This window comes from Sphaerodactylus townsendi, linkage group LG08 (genome assembly GCF_021028975.2).
Source record: "Sphaerodactylus townsendi isolate TG3544 linkage group LG08, MPM_Stown_v2.3, whole genome shotgun sequence".
NCBI lineage: Eukaryota > Metazoa > Chordata > Lepidosauria > Squamata > Sphaerodactylidae > Sphaerodactylus > Sphaerodactylus townsendi.
The window spans coordinates 69,740,561-69,762,860 of record NC_059432.1 but is presented as its reverse complement, the minus strand read 5'-3'; the positions used below and the strand labels follow the sequence as shown (position 1 = coordinate 69,762,860).

The window sequence follows — 22,300 nt, the reverse complement described above, 5'->3', positions numbered from 1 at the left end:
GGGCATTCTGTTCCTCTATGGAGGTGAACTGAAACAGGCAGGGACTAGGGACAGGACTCCTCAGTGGTGGTGTGGTGTTTACAGAATTATCTCCCTGTGTGGTTCATTTGGCACTTTTAATATATGCATTTAAGCAGCAACGGTCTTTCTTTATGCCCATAGTTGGGTTGGTGGGTTTTTATCCTTCCTGTGATTTTGTTTTAATCTGATGCCTCTAATAGGCCTGTGGTGCAGAGTGGCAAGCAGTGGGGTGCGACACCCTGGGTGGAGCCACAGTGGAGGCGTGGCACGGCCATGAAGGGGGTGTTCTGGGGTGGGCAGCGCCACGGCAGGGGCACAGGGGGGCACGTGTGCCCCGAGCGGAGTTTCTCCTTTCACCACCCCAGGGTGGCAAGCTGCAGCACTGCAGTCATGATCTGAATTTGATCCCAACTGAAGTCAGTTTCAGGTAGCTGGCTCAGCCTTTCTGCCTTCTGAAGTCAGTAAAATGAGTTCCCAACTTGCTGGGGATAAAGTGTAGATGACTGGGGAAGACAATGGCAAACCACCCCATAAACATAGTCTGCCCAGTAAACTTTGTGATGTGTAACAGACTTCCCTCTGTGATACACCTCTGACGATGCCAGCCACAGATGCAGGCAAAACATTAGGAACAAAATCTATCAGACCATGGCCACAAAGCCCGGAAAAACCCACCGCAACCAGTTTATCCACTTATTCTACCAATACTTTAGCCTTGTATTGTAGCGCCATCACTTAAAGATTGCTAAAACAAACTATCCTAGTCTAATTCCAGATCTGGACATTTATTTTAAATTCCTAGGAAATCCCACCCTTAACTTCAGCAACACTTGATATTCTAAAATATTTGCTGACAATTTTTTTTACCGAATAAAAGAAAATTGACTTCACAAATTGCAATCCACTCTTAAACATGTAGCCCAAAGAGAACTATAATATATGATGCACAACGAATGCCTGAACATTGTCCTATAACTGACATTTTACTGCTAACTGTGGCATTCTACAACACCTTGGCACCTACCAACGGGTTGATTTGAGGCTAAAAAAACACTCTGAATCCGTGAACCACTGCAGAGAAAAAGATGACACATACATCTGTACTCCAGCTTCATTCTGTTTGTGGCAGGGAAAAAAACAGCATCTTCATCACTCCCGAAGATGCTCGTACAGTTGTTTTCTCCCCCATATATAGCTTAACTTTCTTTTGTCACCTAGAATAGTGCACCTGTGCTCCTGATTATTGCACAATGGTTCCCACTCTGGATTTGTGGTGAACGACAGGACTGATAATTCTGCAAGGGCTGACCTTTAATGGCGTGATATGTGGAAGTCTGTGTGAATCTGCGCGAAAGGTCAGAATGGTAGAATTAGACCTTTCAATTAAACAATCAGGTTTGAATTTTCTTCTCTTAATATCAAATAATTATTTACTCCTATGTGAAAATTAACCACTATCCAACCTCTTGAACAACAATTTCAGGGCTTTTTTTTCTGTTTAAGAGATTAGTACTAGAAATCTTAGAATGCAAACAGGAAGAGACCAACATATACATAAAATCTGCTTACTTTTAGCCAAGTAGATGTATACTTAAGGATATTTATTAACACGGCAACAGAGAAGCATATGAAAACTTTTCATCACTTCTGAATCACGTATGTTTTGGCAGGATTCTAGAAAGCTCCGCAGAGGTCACACTCATTTATGCAATTAAGTAAACAAAAAAAAATTATATACATGTGTGTGCTGCTGTTGACACCTATACTAGCTTTAAGACCACAATGGAATGTTCAATTTAATACATCAGAAAGTGATGACTACCCTTCAGAATTTTTCCTTCTGAAAATGCTGGCCATGGAAACAGCATTTTTAAATTGCAAAGTTTGTGCAAGACGTGGGGTCATAACAGCATAAATGTCATTGACAGTTGTGTCCATTATGCCATACTATCTCACCAACAACTCATGTGCCTGAAGACTTTCATGCCTTTTCCCCCACTTTCAGAGCAATTGGCATATTCAAGACTTCCCCTGGAAAATACACATTCAATATTCCTATCAAAACAGTCCCCCCCCCCCCCCCCCAATCCATCATTTTTCACCGTGGCTCTTTCAGTCTACTCTCCCTCCCTCCTGGCATTGTAACATGAGACATTATTTTCCTGATGGTACAGTCTGCATAGTCAGAATGATATACCAGTACATAGGTTTCAAACATAGAAGAACCTGAAAAAAACAGTTACTACATCAAGTCACAAGACTGTATAAAGAACCAGAACTCTACTCAAGTAAAAGAAGTTAACCCCAAGGTTTACTGCAGTTTCTTCTAAAAAAGAAGTCTTCTCATCTTTCTGATTATTTGGCTGTTATAGACATTCTTTCTGAGATTACAAATAGCTTCAGATACAACAGGAATTTGGCAACATAATATTACGAACAGTACTTTTGTTAGGACAAGAGTAGTCTGATTGGGCCATCAATTCACTTAAGTATAGCAGAGCCTTTTAAAATTCTAATTCAAATAACCATTCAATACATCCAGGCATAAAAATCCATACAATCAGTCTTTAAATGCCTTTTTATAATTTCTGAGACATAATTAAAAGGCACAAAAGGAGAAAGGAGCAATATTTGGCACAGAATTTAAAGATAAAAAGTATCTATATAAAAGTGCAAACCTCATAAGCCCAGGATTTTTAAAAAACTGCTGCAGAAAACCTGTTTTCAGAAGTGTTCAGGCATTTTAATAGCGGCAGAATTAAGGCTTGTGTGACTTTCCTATCCTGACATTAAAAACAACTTTATTTTACAATCAGAGAAACACGACACAACACACTGCCCCTCCATGAAGAGTTTGTTCAAGATACAAACAAGATATTGTATCAGCAAAGGACCTGCAAAGCAGGTAGAGAACAGAAACATAATATTTATAGTTTGCTAGACTAGTGGAATTTCAGAGGTATGTTTGGCTTGATCCACTTGTTAACAGTTCACTGGAATTACAGCTGGCTTTGTCTTGTGCAAGTACAATTTCTTCCATTTGCAATTAAGGCATCGAGAGATATATACAGATCTTTAGCAGCTGTAGTGTATACAGCGTTGCCAGGGTTGGCTTTGGCATTTTAGTTGTTTTCAAATTTGGCATATGGGTTCTCTTCTTTAAAAAGACCTAGAAAATATAAAAAGCTCTTGTCAGACAAAAACATTAAGGATGAAGAAGAAGAAGAAGAAGAAGAAGAAGAAGAAGAAGAAGAAGAAGAAGAAGAAGAAGAAGAAGAAGAAGAAGAAGAAGAAGAAGAAGAAGAAGAAGAAGAAGAAGAATTTGGATTTATATCCCCCCTTTCTCTCCTGTAAGGAGACTCAAAGGGGCTTACAATCTCCTTTCCCTTCCCCGCCCCCACAACAAACACCCTGTGAGGTGGGTGGAGCTGAGAGAGCTCCATAGAGCTGTGACTAGCCCAAGGTCACCCAGCTGGCATGTGTTGGAATGCACAGGCTAATCTAGTTAAGGGTAAGGGATAAATTTTGCAACAAAAATAAAAGTAAAGCAACATCTCCTTTCTTTTCTGGACACCTATTTTTACAGTTATGTTACACTACAAAGTGGTTTGTAGCACTCTGGCTTACTCAACCGGTTATTCCTCCAGTCACTTAGAGCTGCTAATCTAGTACTTAAGAGGCCAGGGAAACGGAGTCTTAATAACAGCTTATCAGAATTTCCAGGACAAAAGTTCTTATTCAAGCAAAATCTCAGTCAAGTGACTGCTTCAGGGAGCATGAACTGCTGCTAGCTCAAACACAGTGTACCTTTAGTATTTGTGTGAGAAAAGAGCATAAGTACCAACAACTTGGGCCTACTCTAGACATGCAATGGTGAAGGGTTAATGCAGTGGCAGGAGGCTCAGGAATGTACCAGCAGACTGCAGGAGAGTGGATGCATTTTCCATTGCTCATCTGCATTAACAATATCCTGTCAGTAGAAAACTAGCAAAGCTTGTGAATGGCTATACCAGGATTATCTTTCCCTGTCATGCTAATATTTTCACTGGCCGGAAGGTTTTATGCAAGGCAGTTTTAGAAATATGACTTCACCCTCCAGCAAGCTGAAGTGGTACAGTCCATCTCACACACATTTCTTCGGTTGAATGTGTAGACCAGGCCTTCGTGACATTCAACCACAGAGAGCTTCCAAGGCCAATATTTTTGTGGTGCAATTAAGAAGTATTCCAAAGTTTTATTGAAAAGACAGGAAGGGCAGGCTTTAGCAACTTAAAAGACCTTACTGAAGCACTTTTTTTTAAAGCTACTATCAATTTTTAAGCCTTAGGGCACCAGTGCCAGTCACTGATATTCCACATATGAAAAACTGGTAGACTAAGGTTTCCTAGTTGATATGGGGATGGTTGCAATTCTAGTTGTTCAAATCCTGCTCCAGAGGCAGGACATTTGGGAAGTCACCACCTTTTAGGCAGACACTGAAAAACAAGTAATAGGTGATATGGTAAAACTCCTGTACTTTGTAGGAAGTTGACATGTCATATATATTCAGAGTGAACCCAATGGCAAGTTACCATATTTCTTCCGGATTTCATCATGTCTAGATTTCATCTCTGCTCTCCTGAAAGGAAAACAAAGCATATCAAGCAGTTATTAAAATCAAGCAAGGTAAGGGTATCTATTTTTCTCCTCCAAGCATGAAAGAATTTAATGCTAATAAGAACTACCTACGAAATGTAAATTTTACACTTTGCCCTTTTACCCATCCTAATAAGAATTTCAAGTTGCAATTTACATTATTCCACATTCATATTTACAAGACCCATAGAATACACCAAATACATACTAAAATCACAATAAAGGAACAATGTACAAGACAACACAGCAACAATCTAAGCCTGCTATTCCAGAGATCTTCAGTGAACAGGCCAAAAAAAAGGGGGGGGGGTGTCTTTCGCTGATAACAACTCACCTCTCCTCCTGCCTTACTCTTCTTTGCTCCTTCTCCCTGGCAGCCTTTTCATCTTCCCTATCAGGTCTGCTCAGAAATGAGAATAATTGCAACACATGTGATTATGCATATGATAAGCTGATGAGATCAAAAGTACTTGTTTATGTTTATGCCAAATACACTACACAGGTTCTGATACTTGCTTTTTGCTCTTTTTCTTCCTGCAGCAGCAGCAACAGCAAACACACAGAGCGACAATGATGCCTCCTCCCACCACAGACATTGTAATAATCAGAGCTTCAAAATTCACTGGAACAACGTAAGAGGTCAAATGAGTTATTTGCAAAACAGCAGCAACAGTAACAAAAGCCCGCTTCTAAAAATTTTAAACACAGCTAAAAATGGTCATTTCATTTTATTACCTTTATTGGCATGAGAAGCAACAGAACAATAATACTGGTAGGAAGGAATGGTTAAGAGCGTATTGAAATAACAATACACAGAAATTTGGCTACGGCCTCCAACGTCGCATTATTCTCGTTATTAAGGAGAAAGTGGATTTGATACAGTGGTAGAAAAGGAAATTCCTCTATTCATCAATTTGAAATAGATATTAGCTCAATCTCTGTATATTGCCATGGGACTGCCGGCTTCTAATACTAAGTTTTTCCTCGAGCCTGCTAAAGTAGTATGTCTTGAAGGGGAAGATGCACAGATTACATTCAACAAGAGGCCTACAAATGGTTTAAATACAGCAACAACATTCTTCAAGTATTTCTAGAAGCCACTCACCACCACAGACCCCCCAGCGTGCAGAACTCAGTGCGCAGACAGAACTGGGAGGAAGGATACTCCTAACAGGATATTCTATGCATTTCTTGTTGCTGGTGCACCATAAACACTGTGGAGGGAGGGGAGAGAGAATTAAAGGAAGGTAAATAAGACAACTGCAGAAACCAGCTAAATTGCAGACAGGTACGTAGTGTTTTTTGCTCAACTGTATTCCAGTTCTATATGGAGGCAAGACTGATTGTCCACCTTGTTTCTCTGAAGGTCTTCACAGTCCATATCATTTACTTATTTATCTTATTTATTAAAACATTTATATCCCACCCTCTCCTCTTGGTTCAAGGCAGCTTTGAAACAACTAGTACCCAAATGGTCCTCGTTTTAATCTCTATCTGTTTGAAAACAGATAGAAGTAAATGAGCCATACTTGCCAAAAAACTGGCCAATTTTGTAAATCAAATTTTAGGAGGAAATCTGTCATTAGTTCAGACAGCCTTAGTAAGAAAGCAGTTTTTACAAGGGGAAGAGAGACTTCAGTGACAATCTTGCACATTCTTGGAAATTAGTTCCACTAAACTTAAACAACCCTTGAAACATTCTCTAAGACAAGTTAATTCATATACATCTGTTTGGTAAAAAAAATCTGAGAAATGATAAATAAAAACATAAGAAATTAGATCCTTTTTTTGTTCCAGAATCATGTGGCTGGTCACTTATGGAAACTGAATACTGGGCTCTACATACCATGGGTTGATCTTATAAGGCAGCTCTTAAGACAAGAGCAGTGTGCCAAAGAATCAATATTCAAAGTGGAAGAAACTTAAGCTTGTTTGTAGAGTCTTAGGACTGTGCAGCCTACAAGTGCTCTATGAATGAATTGCAATACTTTCCAAAGAAACAATAATGTGTTTGGCACCACTCAATAACATATTCAAATCACCATAACAAAAGCTACATTATGCATACCTGGATCCATCTTCAATACAGGAAGTTTCCTGTTTAAGTAACATAAATGTTTTACACTAAGAGTTGAGGAATCAGCTGTTGCTATCTGTCTTATACTGGCAATGTTTATTTGCTGGAATAAGGCAATTTATTTGCTTCGTATTCACTTGATTATATTAGAAATTGAACACCTGCAAGAAATGTTAAGAATCTCTGCAGGATTTTAAAACCCCAATAGACAACTGTATTGAGAGCCAGTAGAAACCAAATAAAAGTAAAAAGTAAAATAGAAGTAGAAGTAGAAGCCTAGAATGAGAAGCTCCTGGAAGCTACCCACGTGGTTGCACCCCACTGATGCCTTCAACCCTCAAGATGGAATCCAGCAACAAGGTTTATTATGGAACTGGGTGACCTGAAGAAAACTGGGACAATGTTGGTGCAAAACTTGAGCCACATGAGACAGAGTGTGCTATAGAGTTCATTGGAACAACTAGCGGGAAGTGGTGACAGCTGCAAAGAAATGCTACCAGTTCGTACAAAGTTCATACCAAGCTCAGTTGTTTAAATTACTCCTCCCAAGTTTCAGCCTCTAAATTCCCAGGAACTGATGATTAATTATGATGGAAGCTATAGAGAAATATATCAAATATGCCAGATTTGGATGCCAATTGTAATATAGCTGAGGCACTAGGAATGCCCAAGGAACTGTCATTTTGATCTAATCACCATGATGGATGTTGACAGGATCCTTAGTTCTGTAAAGGCTACCCCTTTGAATCCTTGCTCATCCTGGTTACTGAAATCATGTAAGAACCACATCAGTGAGTTCATTATGTCCATAATAAATCAGTGCACCTGTTCTTAGTCACTGAAACAGCAATTATGCAGTTCACTACTTCAAAAAATATTGTCACTGGAGAAGAATGACATGCTCAATTAATACCCAATCTCTAATTTGCCCTATTTTGGCAAAAGGATACAAAAAACAGTAGCAGAACAACTTCAGGTCTTCCTGGATGACTCATCTACTCTAGACCCTTTGCAGTCTGGCTTCAGGTCAGAGACTGTGCTGGCAGGTTTAATCAGTGTCAGGTTTAATCAGTGTTCTCCATCTGTTAGACAAGGGCCATGCTCATACTGGATTCATCAGTAGCTTTTGAGACTCTGGATCATGCCATCCAGTTAAGCCACTTAGAAAGAGAAATAGGGGATGTGCTTAGGATTGGTTGAAATAATTCTTTATGGGAAGGGATGATGTGAGAGACCAGTTGTCATCAGTGAGGGACTTATACTGTGGTTCCACAAGGTTTGGTCTTACCCCCATGCTATTCAGTCTTTGTGTAAAGCCTTAGAATAAATCAGTCATGGCTTCAGATTGGATTGTCATTAATGTGCTGATGATATCCAGTTCTTCCGTTTCTTTACCAGAATTGCATGATAGAGGTCCAGAATCAGTGTCTGGCTGATGGTAAACAAGCTGAAATAAATTCTGACAAAATGGAAGAAATGCAGTTTCAGACAGCTGAGGTGTTTGTCACTTTGCGTACCACATTTGGTGGGGTCAAGCAGATACTTGCTGACTCAGTTAAGAGGTACAGGGCTATATTAGATCCAGCATTACTGCTGGAGAAGTCAAAACAGCTGTATTCTTCCATCCATTTAGCCTGGAAAATGGCACCCTACCTTAATTTAGCTAATCTGGCCATGTGGATCCACACCAGGATTACTTCAGGACTGTACTACTTTAATACATTTCACACCAGTCAATCCTTAACTGGAACTTGAAACTCCAGTTGGTACAGAACACCTCAGCCTAGTTATTATTGGATGCCAGGAGGAACATGTATGTCAATCTGCTGCCATGCTTTTGGTCCAGTTATCAGGTTCAGTTCTAGTTATTGGTTATCTACAAAGCCCTTAATGGCCTTGGATCCAAATAGCTGCAGAACTGCCTCTCCTAGTATGTGCCACCACAGCAGCTTTACTTATTTGAACAAAACCTTCTGAAGGTGCCACCCTGCAAAAGAGTAAAATTGGCCACTGCTCATTCTCTGTGATAGCTCCCACCTTGCATAATGATCTGCCTGAAGTCAGTGAGGCTCCCCCATCTCAGAAATGTTCAGGAGAGCACTTTCTATAAAGGGAATGAAACCCATAGTACAATGGAATGATTCAGGAGGGCACCTTTAATCGAACAGAATTGCCTACTGCAGTGATTATTCTATTATCTTGCTTTTACTGCACTGTCTTCTACTTTTGTAATTCCACTGTAATTTGCCCAGTGTCTTCTAACTCTGTAATCCCAGTCAAATTGCAACATTTATTGGATACATTATCCTTTATTATTGTAATTTTAAAAATTCTGTAATTCTCCATGAAGGATATAAATAAAATATTATTATATAATGATATTTCATACTGAAATCAACAGAACTTACACAGTGGTAATGTTTGTTAGATTGTGTCCTCTATTCCTGATCCATAAACAAAAATAACATTTTCAAATAGTTCATTACCAAAAGACAGGCTCTCACATATTCTGCACTTATGAATATCCAAAAACACACTTTATTTACTTTTAGGTGGATTCCAAGGAAAAAATGGACAGAGAGATCCGAAAAGGAAATCCTGCCCAAGTCAGTACAAAGGATACGCCTGCCTTGAAATGCATAATGTTTTTAAGTGCCTATACAATTGAAATAAGTGTCTTTAATTCACATACTACATCTATCTTTTTCAGTGACTGCACTGACTGTTATTGGAAACAGAATTAAAATGTTCATTGCTTTCTGACTCAGAGCAAATGACTTTCTTCTATACAAATTCAGGCAGACACACAAAATGAAGTTCCAGAGCACAGTCCAAATAGTGATGTATTTTTCAGTGATATTGAAAATTCCATATTACTGGAGATACTTTTAGTACTAAAATATCAAAAGACAATTTCAAAAATAGCCCATTATAGAGAAAGTGACTGAATTCACTTTCAACTCAGGACACAGTTGACTTTTTTCAGATGCAAAAAAATCCTGTTATATATAGGATTTGGGGGATTTTGAAAAGACAACTCTCACTTAATACAGGAATGTAAGTTTCAGACTCCTATATATATTGAAAACATTCATATTCTCAGAGATGCTACATAAACAAAATGGATTATTGTTTTTGTTTAAATTGAATTTTCAGAGCTTCAATAAACATCTAAAGAACCTGATTTAAAATGAAAACTGAAGTTAGCATTATTAACTGTTCTGGTAACCTAAAATAATACCACTGCAACACTGATAGCATTAAAAACACTCCATTTCCACATAAAAATTTCAGGAAGCAGAGAGAATTTCTGCCCAAATTCTGATGCTAAGCATTACAAACACAATGTGATTGTTGTGGGCATTCCTCTTGAACTAGATCAGCCAGCTATCATGGGCCTAGAAGACAGAGATGCATATTTAACTGCAAATCAAAATGTTCAAATTATTACAGGAAAACATGTTTTCTTCTTTACTGCTGCTAATGTACCTTGCCCAAAAAGCAACTAATTACAGCTTCCTTGATTGCCATGTCCACTACATGAACTAGTCAGGTGGAACTGAGAGAAAGCATGATAAAAACTACAACAGAGTCTTGTGGCTTGATGTTGCTACCCTGCTTGAGTTCCCACCAGCTGTGAAGGATAAAACAAGGAAAAGAGTCTGATGAACAAAATGTTCTGCTAATCTGTAACATTTCCATCAACAGTGTGCTTAGCAACTTGCCTGGCATCATACAAAGAAAGCCAGGAAGAGACTTCCTAGTGCTGTTTACATGGTGTCTGTCATTGGAAAGTCAAAGTAATTAGCATTTTAGAAAAAATATTTCAATATTATGTTGCAAAATTGCTAATATTCTTAGGATTTGTATAAGTTACCGAAAAATGAACAAGTGTGTAGTTGCAAAGAGTTAATAATCCCTATTTCAGTCAACATATACATTTGGATTGTCTGAAACTGAGTGAGGACATTCTATTCTTTCCATTTTCAGGAGGTGTATGAAAAGCCTAAGTGTTTTATCCTCCATATTGAAAAGCAATGGAGTGCCTTCTATGTTAGCAATAAAATACAAAAGGGTTCAAAGCTCTGACCAGGAATAGCCCCAGTGAATTCTGAATACTGCAGGCACTACTACCCTGTTTCCCCTAATATAAGACATCCCTGAAAAATAAGACATAGTAGAGGTTTTGCTGAAGTGCGAAATATAAGGCATCCCCCGAAAGTAAGACATAGCAAAGTTTTTGTTTGGAAGCATGCCTGACGAACAGAACACAGGAAAAATAAGACATCCCCTGAAAATAAGACATAGCACATCTTTGGGAGCAAAAATTAATATAAGATACTGTCTTATATTCGGGGAAACACGGTATACTCAGCTCTCAGTTGGCAGCTTTAGACTAGTGAAGGCCAGATACTTTGCCCCTCAGATACTATCTTCCCCCAACCCAGACCACACATATATACACAAAAGCTGAACAAATTGTGCTAATATACTATCATGAGTTGTAAGTGGAGGAGGTGTTGAGAAGGCTTGTCTCACATTTACAAGCTGATAAACTGCTTCAGTTTCTAGTTCATGAGCATATAAGCACCTTGTTTTATTGACAATGACTTCATGAGGAAGTTTGTCTTCAAACTTTTAAATCAAATTTCCAGTTTTGAAATTCTCACACAAAAGGCAGTGCAAACTGGATTCTGCTCTTCAGAACTGGAAAGAAACCAGCTTCATCCTCCATCAAGCCTCTGCAAAGCACAGATACCTATCTGTACAGAAAAGTACAGCAGAGAAAAGAGACTGGAAAACAGAAGAACAGATGCTCTGCATGTATTCCTGGGTTCAGTTAAAGGGTCTCAAAAAACAAGGTTTGGAGAAGGACATTTCTCTACTTAACAGAGCTGCGACTAGTCAAGAGTATACAATAAACTAAGCTAATTCAGCCACTGTAACACAAGTTCCTTCCATGACCCTATCTGATAGGCAGAACCAAATAGTTCAATCAGCTGATGCCTACCTCTCCTTTTTTTGCAAAATTAATCCTTTATTAACATCATAAATTTTTCATACAGTTGCAATGTAAATAATGTGGCATGTATTACATGACGATACCACTATGCAACATTACTAGTAAGAAAAATGTCAATTAAAAATTAATGTTGGCTCTGCTTCCCGTTTCCTTCACCGTCTTTCTTCGATCTTATGTATAATTATCTATTGATAACATTATATTTATAACTATAACGTTACACAGCCAGCCACAATGTTATCATTCTTGTAATCTCATAAAATATAATCTACCCATTCTTCCCACTTTAATTTAAATTCCATATCAGACTTGCATAAAATGTAACCTGTAAACTCCATGACTTTTAAGTTGCCATTCTTGCACTGTTAGAATCTTTAAAGTTTTCCAACTCTTTTCTTGCAGCAATAATTTGAACAGGTCAGCATGTCTCTTATCTTTCTTTGAATCTAAAAAGATAAGCTGATGTCTATCTGGTGAAACAGTGTAATCACAAAATAAAACCTGCTGCTGAATGCTACACAAGTTTCATATAAAAGACAGTCCCTTTAAGTCAAATTCACTTTTGCACATGCACTGGACTGTAGCCTAAATCCATGTGTTCAACCTAATGCCAAGGTAAGAGAAATTCCAAGTCTACAACTTTGTTGACAACACAAGGACAGTTTATTTAACATGACCAGCTGTGCATGTGGTCCCCTCTCTTAGAACAGTTCTGGCATCTGCCAACACATTCAATTCAGAAAAATCTCAAAAAGCGACCAGGTTACATGAGTTCAAGATCCTTATATTGTGCTGAGAATCATACATTTGTAATTAGTTGGGCAGCCCAATCCAGATGGGTGGCTTCAAGCAGCACAGAAAGGAGGGACATTTAAAAATTCTTCTGCCACCCAAATAACTTCATAGGCTAAACAGGCTTACTTCACACTTTTTGGTGATGCAAATCTGCAGCCATGGAGGGGAGCGTTCCTGGACTGGAAGGACAGGAAGCCAACTGGAGTTAGTCCTATACCTGGGAATGCCCCCAGCCTGCCCCCTGCTGTGCCAGCATGCACTTGGATATTGGCACAACTTCTGGGCAGTGGCTACTTCCAGATGTGGCCACTGCAGAGTTGTGTAGTGCTTGCACGCTGCCGTCTTTGCTTTCTCTGCCAGCATAAGTGCCCCCTACTCCAGCGTGGTGGGCAAATGTGTTGGCGTGGCCCTCCGCTGCTCCTACAGGCCAATTCACTGTGCGCCCCCCAATCTGGATTGGGCCCTAAGTAATCTAAAAACAGTAATACTAAAGAAATGAAGGCTTGAGCAGTCACAAGATTATCATCTGATGAGACTGCACTGAAAACAAACAATAAATGCAATCCAACATATCAAATCTTGAGCACCACTTTCAGTGGATCTTACTTTAAAATATGTAAGGATATGATATCATGCTCTGTCTTTAAGCAGGAATCATTATATTCTCCTCTTCACACAGTGCATGTTTCAGCAAGAATTAATTAAAGTCATCTATTAGATCATTTCCCTTTGGCCTCTGGGGGGAGGAGGTGGGAGAAGTGGTGACGGGGATCTGTATTATTTATAACCATCTGTTGTTTTTTTATTAGGTGTTGGCCTTTTACTGTTTTTAATATTTGTATTGCTATTTGAATGGTTTTACTGATTGTATACTTCCATGTTGTGACCCGTCCTGAGCCCTGAGGGAATAGTGCAGGATATAAATTTGATAGATAAATAAATAAAAATCAATAAACAATCAATAAAACTAGAACACGGCCATACAGCCCGGAAACCACACACCACCCTACTCAATAAAACGTTCACCAACCCTTTAAAGAAATGTTGCATGGCCCACCTTAAATAAAATATGATTACTTGTGTACACCCTTTAATCCAACACAAAAACTGGCAGAATTTCCACACAGGCATTCTAATCTCCAAATAAGCACTCTCTCAGAGATACTGCCAAATCATGCCAAGTTAAAGACAGCTGCCTACGTGCATCTCTGATGCATATGCAGATTCTCCTTATCATACTAGACAAAGTATGCTGGGGGTGTACATTAGAATTTCAGAACAACTCTGGGTCAGCTGACTTTGTTTAAGAACACAGCATGTATCAGGACTTTAAGCTAAGAGATTATTACTTACTGTAACATTTTTCAGGCATGCCTCACAACTCGTATTTGTGTACTGGCCACAGCCTATTGAGAGTACAGAAAGGCAAAAAAGAGAGGGATTAAAACAGTGTTAACAAAAAGGCAAAAAAGGGGGATTAAAATAGTGTAAAATTATTATTAATAATAATAATAATAATTGAGGCCAAATTTGGCTCCTTATTATAATATACAATACTTTTGAATCACCCCAGTTCATATATATCCTTAGAATCAGAAGATCGCATCCTCTACAAAATCCTACTGAACTGTATTTCTAAAACCCAAAGAATGAGAACTTGGGATTCTTAGGAATACTCTGCTTTGGCGGGCTTTTCTCAGAAGCCAAGCGATGCAATGGGCACCATTCTATGGCACCCTGCAGGACAGTCTTCTGATTCCAGGGATGGATGAGTAGGGGTGGTCTAAATTTATTCTGGGGTGCAGAATCCTCAAATCCCTATTCCTCACTGAGATTCCTAAACTGGACATTATATAGGATCTTTGAGGGAACTATCTCCAAATTCCAGGAATGAACAGGTTGAGTTAGTCCAAATGTTACTGTGGGATGCAGAACTGTTTAAGCATCAATATTATTTGTAGATGGAATTGAGACTAAGGAACCAGCAACTGAAAATCGGAAACTGGGAACCAATTTCAACTTCTTCAACTACTGAAACTCAGGATCAAAACCCATTTCCCTATGACAGTGTGCTGTTTGTTAGTCTTACTTTCTAAAAGAGGAGGTGTAACTACAAGATTTGTTTACATATTCTGATACAGTCATTTCTCTCAAGAGAAACTAAAAGCAGCAGGTGGTGATAATTATTTCTGAAGCAGAACCAAAGCCCGGGTGGTCATCTTTGTGTGCCTTTATCTAAGCTTGTACATGTTTGCTACAGTACGACTATATGGTATCAGATACATATATATACAAAGTAACAGTGAGAGATCAAGAATATTTAAATTTTAGTCTACTACACAGTAGCTGATTAACTCAAGTGTAGATGTTAGTGTTATTGAACAAAATCCCAATATTACATACCCTTAAAACCTATTAAATGAAATATACCCTGAACCTTTTTCATGATGGGCATTTGAGTCATTATTTTGGATCTAACTAGGTACTACAAACTCTATAGATGTCTCCTTCCAGCATACTTAGAGTAGAAACCATGGAGTCCCAACGGATAAACACACTCATCCAATGCCTTTTGCTGGAGGCAACCAAAACAACACAAAACATTGTAAGTTATCAAGTTTATGAAGCATTTCTGTCTTACAAACTTACTTCTGTCTTACAAACTTACTCTGTCTTACAAACTTACTAGAGTTCTTTGAGGGTGTAAACAGGCATGTGGATAAGGGGGAACCAGTGGACATTGTCTACTTGGATTTCCAAAAGGCTTTTGACAAAGTTCCTCACCAGAGGCTATTGAGAAAACTCAGCAATCAAGGAATAAGAGGGGAAGTCCTCCTATGGATTAAAAACTGGTTGAGAAACAGGAAGCAAAGAGTGGTTGTAAATGGGTAGTTCTCACAATGGAGAGATGTCGGGAGTGGTGTCCCCCAAGGATCCGTTTTGGGACCAGTGCTCTTTAACCTATTCATAAATGACCTGGAAGTAGGGGTGGGTAGCGTGGTGGCCAAGTTTGCAGATGATACCAAATTATGGTAGGGTGGTAGAGAACCAGCCAAAGGATTGCTAAGAGCTCCAAGCCGGACCTTGATAAATTAGGTGAGAGTGGAGCTAAGAAATGGCAAATGCAGTTCAATGTAGCAAAATGCAAAGTGATGCACATAGGGGCAAAAAAAATCCAAACTTCACATACAAGCTACAAGGCGGGTCCAGTGCTATCAGTCACAAGACCAGGAAAGAGGATTTGGGCTGCCTTAAGTTGATAGTTCCATGGGAATGCTCAACTCAATGCTTGGCAGCTGTGAAAGAAGGCAAACTCTATGGTGGGGACTCATTAGGAAAGGAATCTGAGAATAAAACTGCAAAGATTGTCATGCCCTTTATATAAAGCAGTGGTGCTGAATCCGCGACTTGGAGTACTGTGTCCAGTTCTGGTCGCCGCATCTCAAAAATGATATTGAGGAGATAGAAAAAACGATGCAGAGAAGGGCAACAAGGATGATTGAGGGACTGGTGCACTTTCCCTATGAGGAGAGGCTGCAGCGTTTGGGACTCTTTAGTTTGGAGAGGAGACGTCTGAGGGGGGATATGATTGAAGTCTATAAAAGTATGCATGGGGTAGAAAATGTTGACAGAGAGAAATCTTTCTCTCTTTCTCACAATACTAGAACCAGGGGGCATTCATTGAAAATGCTGGGGGGAAGAATTAGGACTAATAAAAGGAAACACTTCTTCACGCAACGTGTGATTGGTGTTTGGAGATATGCTGCCACAGGAGGTGGTGATGGCCACTCAACCTGAGATACAGCTTTAAAAGGGGAGCTTCAATGGACAGATTTATGGAGGAGAAGTCGATTTATGGCTACCTCAATCTTGGATCCTCTTTGATCTGAGATTGCAAATGCCTTAACAGACCAGGGTGCTTTCGCGGGAGCAACAGCCGCAGAAGGCCATTGCTTTCACATCCTGCATGTGAGCTCCCAAAGGCACCTGGTGGGCCACTGCGAGTAGCAGAGAGCTGGACTAGATGGACTCTGGTCTGATCCAGCTGGCTTGTTCTTATGTTCTTATGATGTTATGAAAGTCTTCCAGGCCCAGGTCTTAAGTACTGCATAAAAGGCATTTCATAGATTTTGTTTCTTCTTTTGTGTAGGTTAATGTGGCTTTTTACAACTTTTTTTCTAAAGGGGAAGAGGAACATGCTTAGAGCCAATTACAGCAAAGCTAGACAGTTAAATGGGCTTAAGGAACTGGACATACAGCAACACTGAGAACTCAGAGCATGTCCCATTGAAGGGTTGCAGTCCATCATCTTGCTGGAAATAATATAGCTGGCAGTAGCACAGGTACCTAATGGGGTTCACAGCCTGGCAACTAAATTCAACCCTTCGCCCACACATCATTTAACTGAGACTTGATGCAACTGCCAGAATCAGACTCTTAACTGATTGGAATTTCCATTTCAGCTCTTTGGAACACAGGGCTACCAAGTGTTTAAAAGATGCTAAGAAGTCTCCATTCACATGGCCATGGCTGCGCATTCTTGGCACCCGGAGAATTCTGTTAGAACTCCCTTCACTCAGGCCCCTTCCGCACATGCAAAATAATGCACTTTCAATCCACTTTCACAATTGTTTGTAAGTGGATTTTGCTATTCCGCCCAGTAAAATCCAACTGCAAAGTGGATTGAAAGTGGATTGAAAGTGGATTATTCTGCACCTGCGGAAGGGGCCTTACTCTGACCCGTAAATACTTGTGTGGATTCCGCACAGCATATTTACAACGGGGTGCAATCGTTATAAATGAATTCGTCTTCTGTTTAGAAAAACGGGAAAGAGTTCATTTATAACGACTGCAACTCGTTATAAGCATGCTGTGCGGAATCACTCTTGAAAGCAACAAGATCGGTCAGCTCCGGAACTAGAGAAAGCCAGCCACTCCAAGCACATAGGTCTAATGCCGCAACACCAAGGAATGTAGGCGAACCAGAACCACACACCAAGCGTCTACTCGAACGAGGACACTCTCTTTTCCAAAGCAAAGTGGCTTTCTGACACCGTCAGGAACGGGGCAGCCGCCAGTCTACACAGCTCGTTTGTCCAGCGCCTTCCACGACTGGCGCTGCCCCTCCCCTGTAAGCAGCGCTCGGCCCAGCCGAGGAACAGCTTTAGGTGCCAGAATGCAAGTTGCTCTCCCAGCAGAAGAGTCCAGCGGCTCCCCCGGCCCACAAACGCCCCTTTATCCAGGGGTCGCCTCCGCAGACTACGCCCCCCACCAAAGCCCTTACTTCCTGGCTGAGCTGGCGCGGAGGTGGGCGCTCCCCAGGCAGCATTTTCCAGAGCCGGGAGAAGGAGCAGCAGGAGCGCCAGTCTGGAGCAGGGTCCCATGGCGAAGCCCTCCTTCCTCCCGCGGCTCCCTCCGTGCCTTCGCCTTCCACAACAGGAAGCGCCCTGTGACACGCGCGGCCCTGCCCAGCCCTCGCTCTGGGGACTGACGGGAGCGCGCACTGGGCGGGACAAAGAGCGCTCGCGAGAGGCCTCTGGGGAGGGGTCCGGCGGGGCTGTGGGGGTCTTGCACAAGTGTGCTTTCCGGTAACTCAGGGGCTTTCTGCTCCACTTCTGTACTCAGGCCCAGAAGGCTCACCAGAAGAGAAGAGAAACTGTATTGCAACTCGTTATAAATCTGCTGTTCGGGGTCTGCGCACAGGAGATTTATAACTAGTTGCAATCGTTATAAATGAACTTGGCCACTTCCGCATATACAAAATACGTCACTTTCATTCTACTTTCAATGTACTTTACAGCTGGATTTTACTGTGCAGAATAGCAAAATCCACTTGCAAACAATCGTGAAAGTGGATTATTCTGCATGTGCAGAAGGGAAGGGTTCTCCCTTTTTATAAACAGTGCTCAGTCCTAGGTTCCAATTAACTTATGTCCAGTTCAGCGTTTCCTGTATTTTAAAATGTCTGCGTAGAACTTATATGCATGCTTCATTGAGAGCTTGTGTACAAACACATCTGTTATCTATATAGCTGTTTCCCAAGTGAGGTCCCCATCTGCGAATGGCTGAAGCTGTGGATCAGGGCAGTGCTTCCACTTTTTATAAATGAAAAACGAATTCATTTTAAATGATTGCAACTCGTTATAAATCCGCTGTGCAGAATCAATGTACCGTTGAAAACAGGATTTATTCCCTTGCTGTTTGATAGGCATGGTTTAAAAACTGTCCTGCGCTAAGCAGGGCTGAAATCAGGAGTGTGATAAAGCTGCACTTTTGATTCTAGCAATGTAGTTCTAAGTGCCCTTCTAAGACAATTGAGTTCAATTAGAATTAAAAGGGGTAGCAGGAGGAAGAGTGAGAGACTGACTGAAGTAAGGGGAGAGGGGAGGAAGCAAAGGTGGGGGGAATGGACTAGCCACACTCAGAAGTTTCTTATAGGTCCCCACTCTTATCTGTATTACTCGCCTTCACACATGCACACTAAAGCTCAGCTCCCAAGTCATTGGATATTTCACTATTAAAATAATTCAGTGCCCTGATTTGGATGGCCCAGGCTGGCCCGATCTCAAATATCAGAAGCTAAGCAGGATCAGCTCTGGTTAGTACTTGGATGGGAAACCAGAGTTGCTCTGTGGAGGCCAAGAACACCACCTCCGAAAATCTCCTGCCTTGAAAATCCTATGGGTTTTTCACCACCATTGATAATTTATTTGGAATTTCCTGTTTGAACAGAAAAATCTAGCAGGTGAGTAAGTACAATAGCGAAATATAAAGTGGCTTGTGGATCTGATCCAAAACTGGCTGAAAATCACTTTCGAAGTTTAGATAGATAGCACATGTGCAATTGATCTATTGGTTTAACTTAATGAATCAGATCACCGTCCTAAACAGAATCACTGTCTTTTAAGCTCATTCACCTTAGCACTGTGTTAGATTTCATAGTGTAAAGTTGTATAACAGAGACATGGTGGTAGTGCCTTACCTTTGGCATACCTTTTTTAATGGAGGCTGGCCTGGTATCTACGTTACTTTTTTTTAGGTGCCAGGCTGAAAGTTTTTTTTCACCCCAGCTTTTTGCCTGAGGGCTTCCTCCATTTCCCCCCTCTGTTTTATAGTCTGCTTCTAGCTAGAATACTCATTTAAGGTTGCTCAGCTCATTTTGTGCTGTTTTTATGTCTCACCTTGTTTTTAATGGCTTGTTTGGTTTTGCTGTATTGGTTTAGTGGTGAGCTGTCTAAAGCAGGTCTCTGGAGAAGCAGCATCTGTGTTTTCTTAATTAATTTTTGAAAGATCAGCGTGCAGTTGCAGGTGCTTGCTTTGCACTGAGGATAGCATTGGACCAAGCAAGGGCATAGCTGACCTTATCTATCTGTTTCTGAGAGAAGCCTTTGGGGTATATAAAATGTGAAAGAAAACTAGGTAGGAAAGTGAAGAGATTTTTGAGGCTGGTAAGAATGTGGGGAAAGGCTGGCAGGGATTGTAGTGAACACTTGGACACCCCCATTCCAGAATGGTCTCAATGCTATGTCTCTGCTGCAGAGAAGAAGGAAGAGTCCTCTGGAAGCCTCTGGTCTACATGACAAAGAGAAAATGCTTGATAATCCAATCCTTTTTCTCCCAGGAGCCAGGCCTCAGCTTCTTCATTTCCCTCCCTTCCCTATATATAGATGCCCAAACAAGCGATGCAATAAGTTGCATGGTTAGGAATCCCTTCTTCCGATCTTACTTGAAGCCTCTGTTGTCCCAAGTTCAGCTGCCCTTCAGCAACATGAGGATCATACCACTGGCACCTTACAAAGGTTTTGTAGGGTTTGTGGAGATTATGGAAAATAAGTTATTTGAACACTTGAAATGTTCTATATAAATATATTTTATGCACACACAAAAATGTCAACTTCAGATTGCTGCAGATGTACAGAACACTGATAGTGTCAGAGATAAGTTGCTAAGTGATAGTCAATACTGGATGGACCAGTGAATAAAATAGCTTTTAGAGGCCTTCTTGTTTCAGTCTATATAGCCTATATCATGTGACTTGTTTTAAGTTTACTTGCAAATGTGCCTCTGATATTACCGTATCTGGGAGCAAAGCAAGGGCTTTGTGCTGTTTTATCTAACCATCATCGCTCTTTTTCAGTTATCCACTAGGGCAGTTGCAATGGATATACTCCTGTTCATCAAACACAGAAAACCCCCTCTGCATTCTCATGACTTCCTTCCCAACACTGCAGTAACGAAAAGTTCGAATTTATACCGTTAATGTGGTAAAGGATGTAAAGGTGTGATTAGTAATACCACTCAACCAATTTTTCAACCTTTTCTCCGGAATGAACATCAGTTAGTTATCTTCTATGAACAGCTTTCCAGAGCTAGATGATGCATACATACCCCAAACTAGGCAAACCTGACCAGCAATAGAAAATATACAGTTTTCTAAAGCCTCAGTGTAGCAAGCAGGTTCTGGATTTTATCTTCAAATCTACTTCCTTACTCTTTCTGGGTGGAGAGAGAGGCTTTAACGGCAATAATTACTAACAAAAATTCATTTAAGCCAATTCCTAAAAGTTAAACAAAATGACCACATGATGGTGCTATTACCTACGAGTACGTGTTGAAGCCTGAAAGCAGCATTATACAGGGTGACCCTTTTATAGCATCAGTGAATTCTGACAAGATACTTAACAGCCACCTCAAACATTTTTAAAAAAAGGTCTCTTGTCATGAGATTTGTAGGTTCATAATTTACTTCAAAGAAGAATGACATGTGGGAAAAGCAAAAATACGTGAGGAGGAGAGGAAAAATATTTGACAATTGGCCATTAATAAGATGAAAACAAAACAGTTGACGATGCATGAAAAATGGGAGCGCTGGAAGGAAGCAGAGGGGAAGTAGATACTATGAAGTCAAGCACAGAACTACAGAAGCCAAAGGGACACAAGATTGTGTAGGAACAGATGGCATCACCTATAGCTCTATTATGTTGGCTGCGGATATAGCAGAGCTAACACCAGCCAAATATAATGAAGACCCTGTAAGAAGTCATATCCCACCCATGTAACACCCATGAAGATAATGACATTTTAGATAAAATACAAACAGGGTGAGGTGGGGTGTGTAGTTTATTACATGAGTAGAGACATAGTTGAAACCATGTTATTGTACAGTGTCAGTGGTACGGTAATTTCTGATAGAATCACACATTTGCCAGTTTTGTAGTTCTTGCAGGACTCCCATGCCTCTGAAACCTGTGTGATAGAGATGAAGTTGGTCAGCTTTCCCCATAATCTCCATGCTGGAAAATTCTGTAGCTATGACATTTCTACCTGCCAGGTACAGAAGGGAAAAGACGGCAACTCTGCACAGGAACAGCAGCTGGTTTTTCTCTGGCCACTGTTGCTTCCGCTCCTGCATACTTGTGCATTACAGTTGGGGAATATCACTACCCTTGTATATCCTGGAGGGCTGCCAGGCTGCTTGGGAAGAGAAGAGAGAGACAGGTGGTGTGTACAGGACAGGATGTTTTTCCTCTCCTGTTTTATGATCATGGACAATCCTGTAACTTAGGTTAGACTGAGGGAGAATGATGACTCCAAGATTACCCAATGAGTGTTATGGAAAATTAGGATTTAGACTGGTATCTCTCCAAGTCTAGTGCTTTCACCACTATACAGACCACCTAAGCAGAATTTCATCCTAGCCCATTGACCAATGGACATAGTTGGGTGTAATTGTGGGTTAGCATTGTACA

The 22,300-nt window shown here is 40.5% G+C and overlaps 1 protein-coding gene across 1 annotated transcript; it reads right to left on the bottom strand.

The window, feature by feature from the left end:
* Window positions 1-1,607: 1,607 nt before the first annotated feature.
* Window positions 1,608-18,043, bottom strand: LOC125438105 (PTTG1 interacting protein). Its single transcript, XM_048506290.1, has 7 exons — window positions 17,836-18,043; window positions 13,905-13,957; window positions 5,762-5,870; window positions 5,173-5,278; window positions 4,991-5,056; window positions 4,593-4,639; window positions 1,608-3,190 (listed from the first exon to the last, which is right to left on the bottom strand). Exons 1-7 carry the CDS (start codon window positions 17,933-17,935, stop codon window positions 3,144-3,146), a joined length of 528 nt encoding a protein of 175 aa, XP_048362247.1. The 5' UTR covers window positions 17,936-18,043; the 3' UTR covers window positions 1,608-3,143.
* Window positions 18,044-22,300: the final 4,257 nt, after the last annotated feature.

Excerpts from the sequence above, each read along its gene's own strand:
- LOC125438105 (XM_048506290.1), bottom strand. The coding sequence starts at position 17,935 with ATGGGACCCTGCTCCAGACTGGCGCTCCTGCTGCTCCTTCTCCCGGCT. Across the intron at positions 5,871-13,904 it reads CATGCCTGAAAAATGTTACA|TGTTTATGGTGCACCAGCAA; the intron begins GTAAGTAATAAT and ends CTCCCTCCACAG. Across the intron at positions 5,279-5,761 it reads ACGCTGGGGGGTCTGTGGTG|TGAATTTTGAAGCTCTGATT; the intron begins GTGAGTGGCTTC and ends ACGTTGTTCCAG.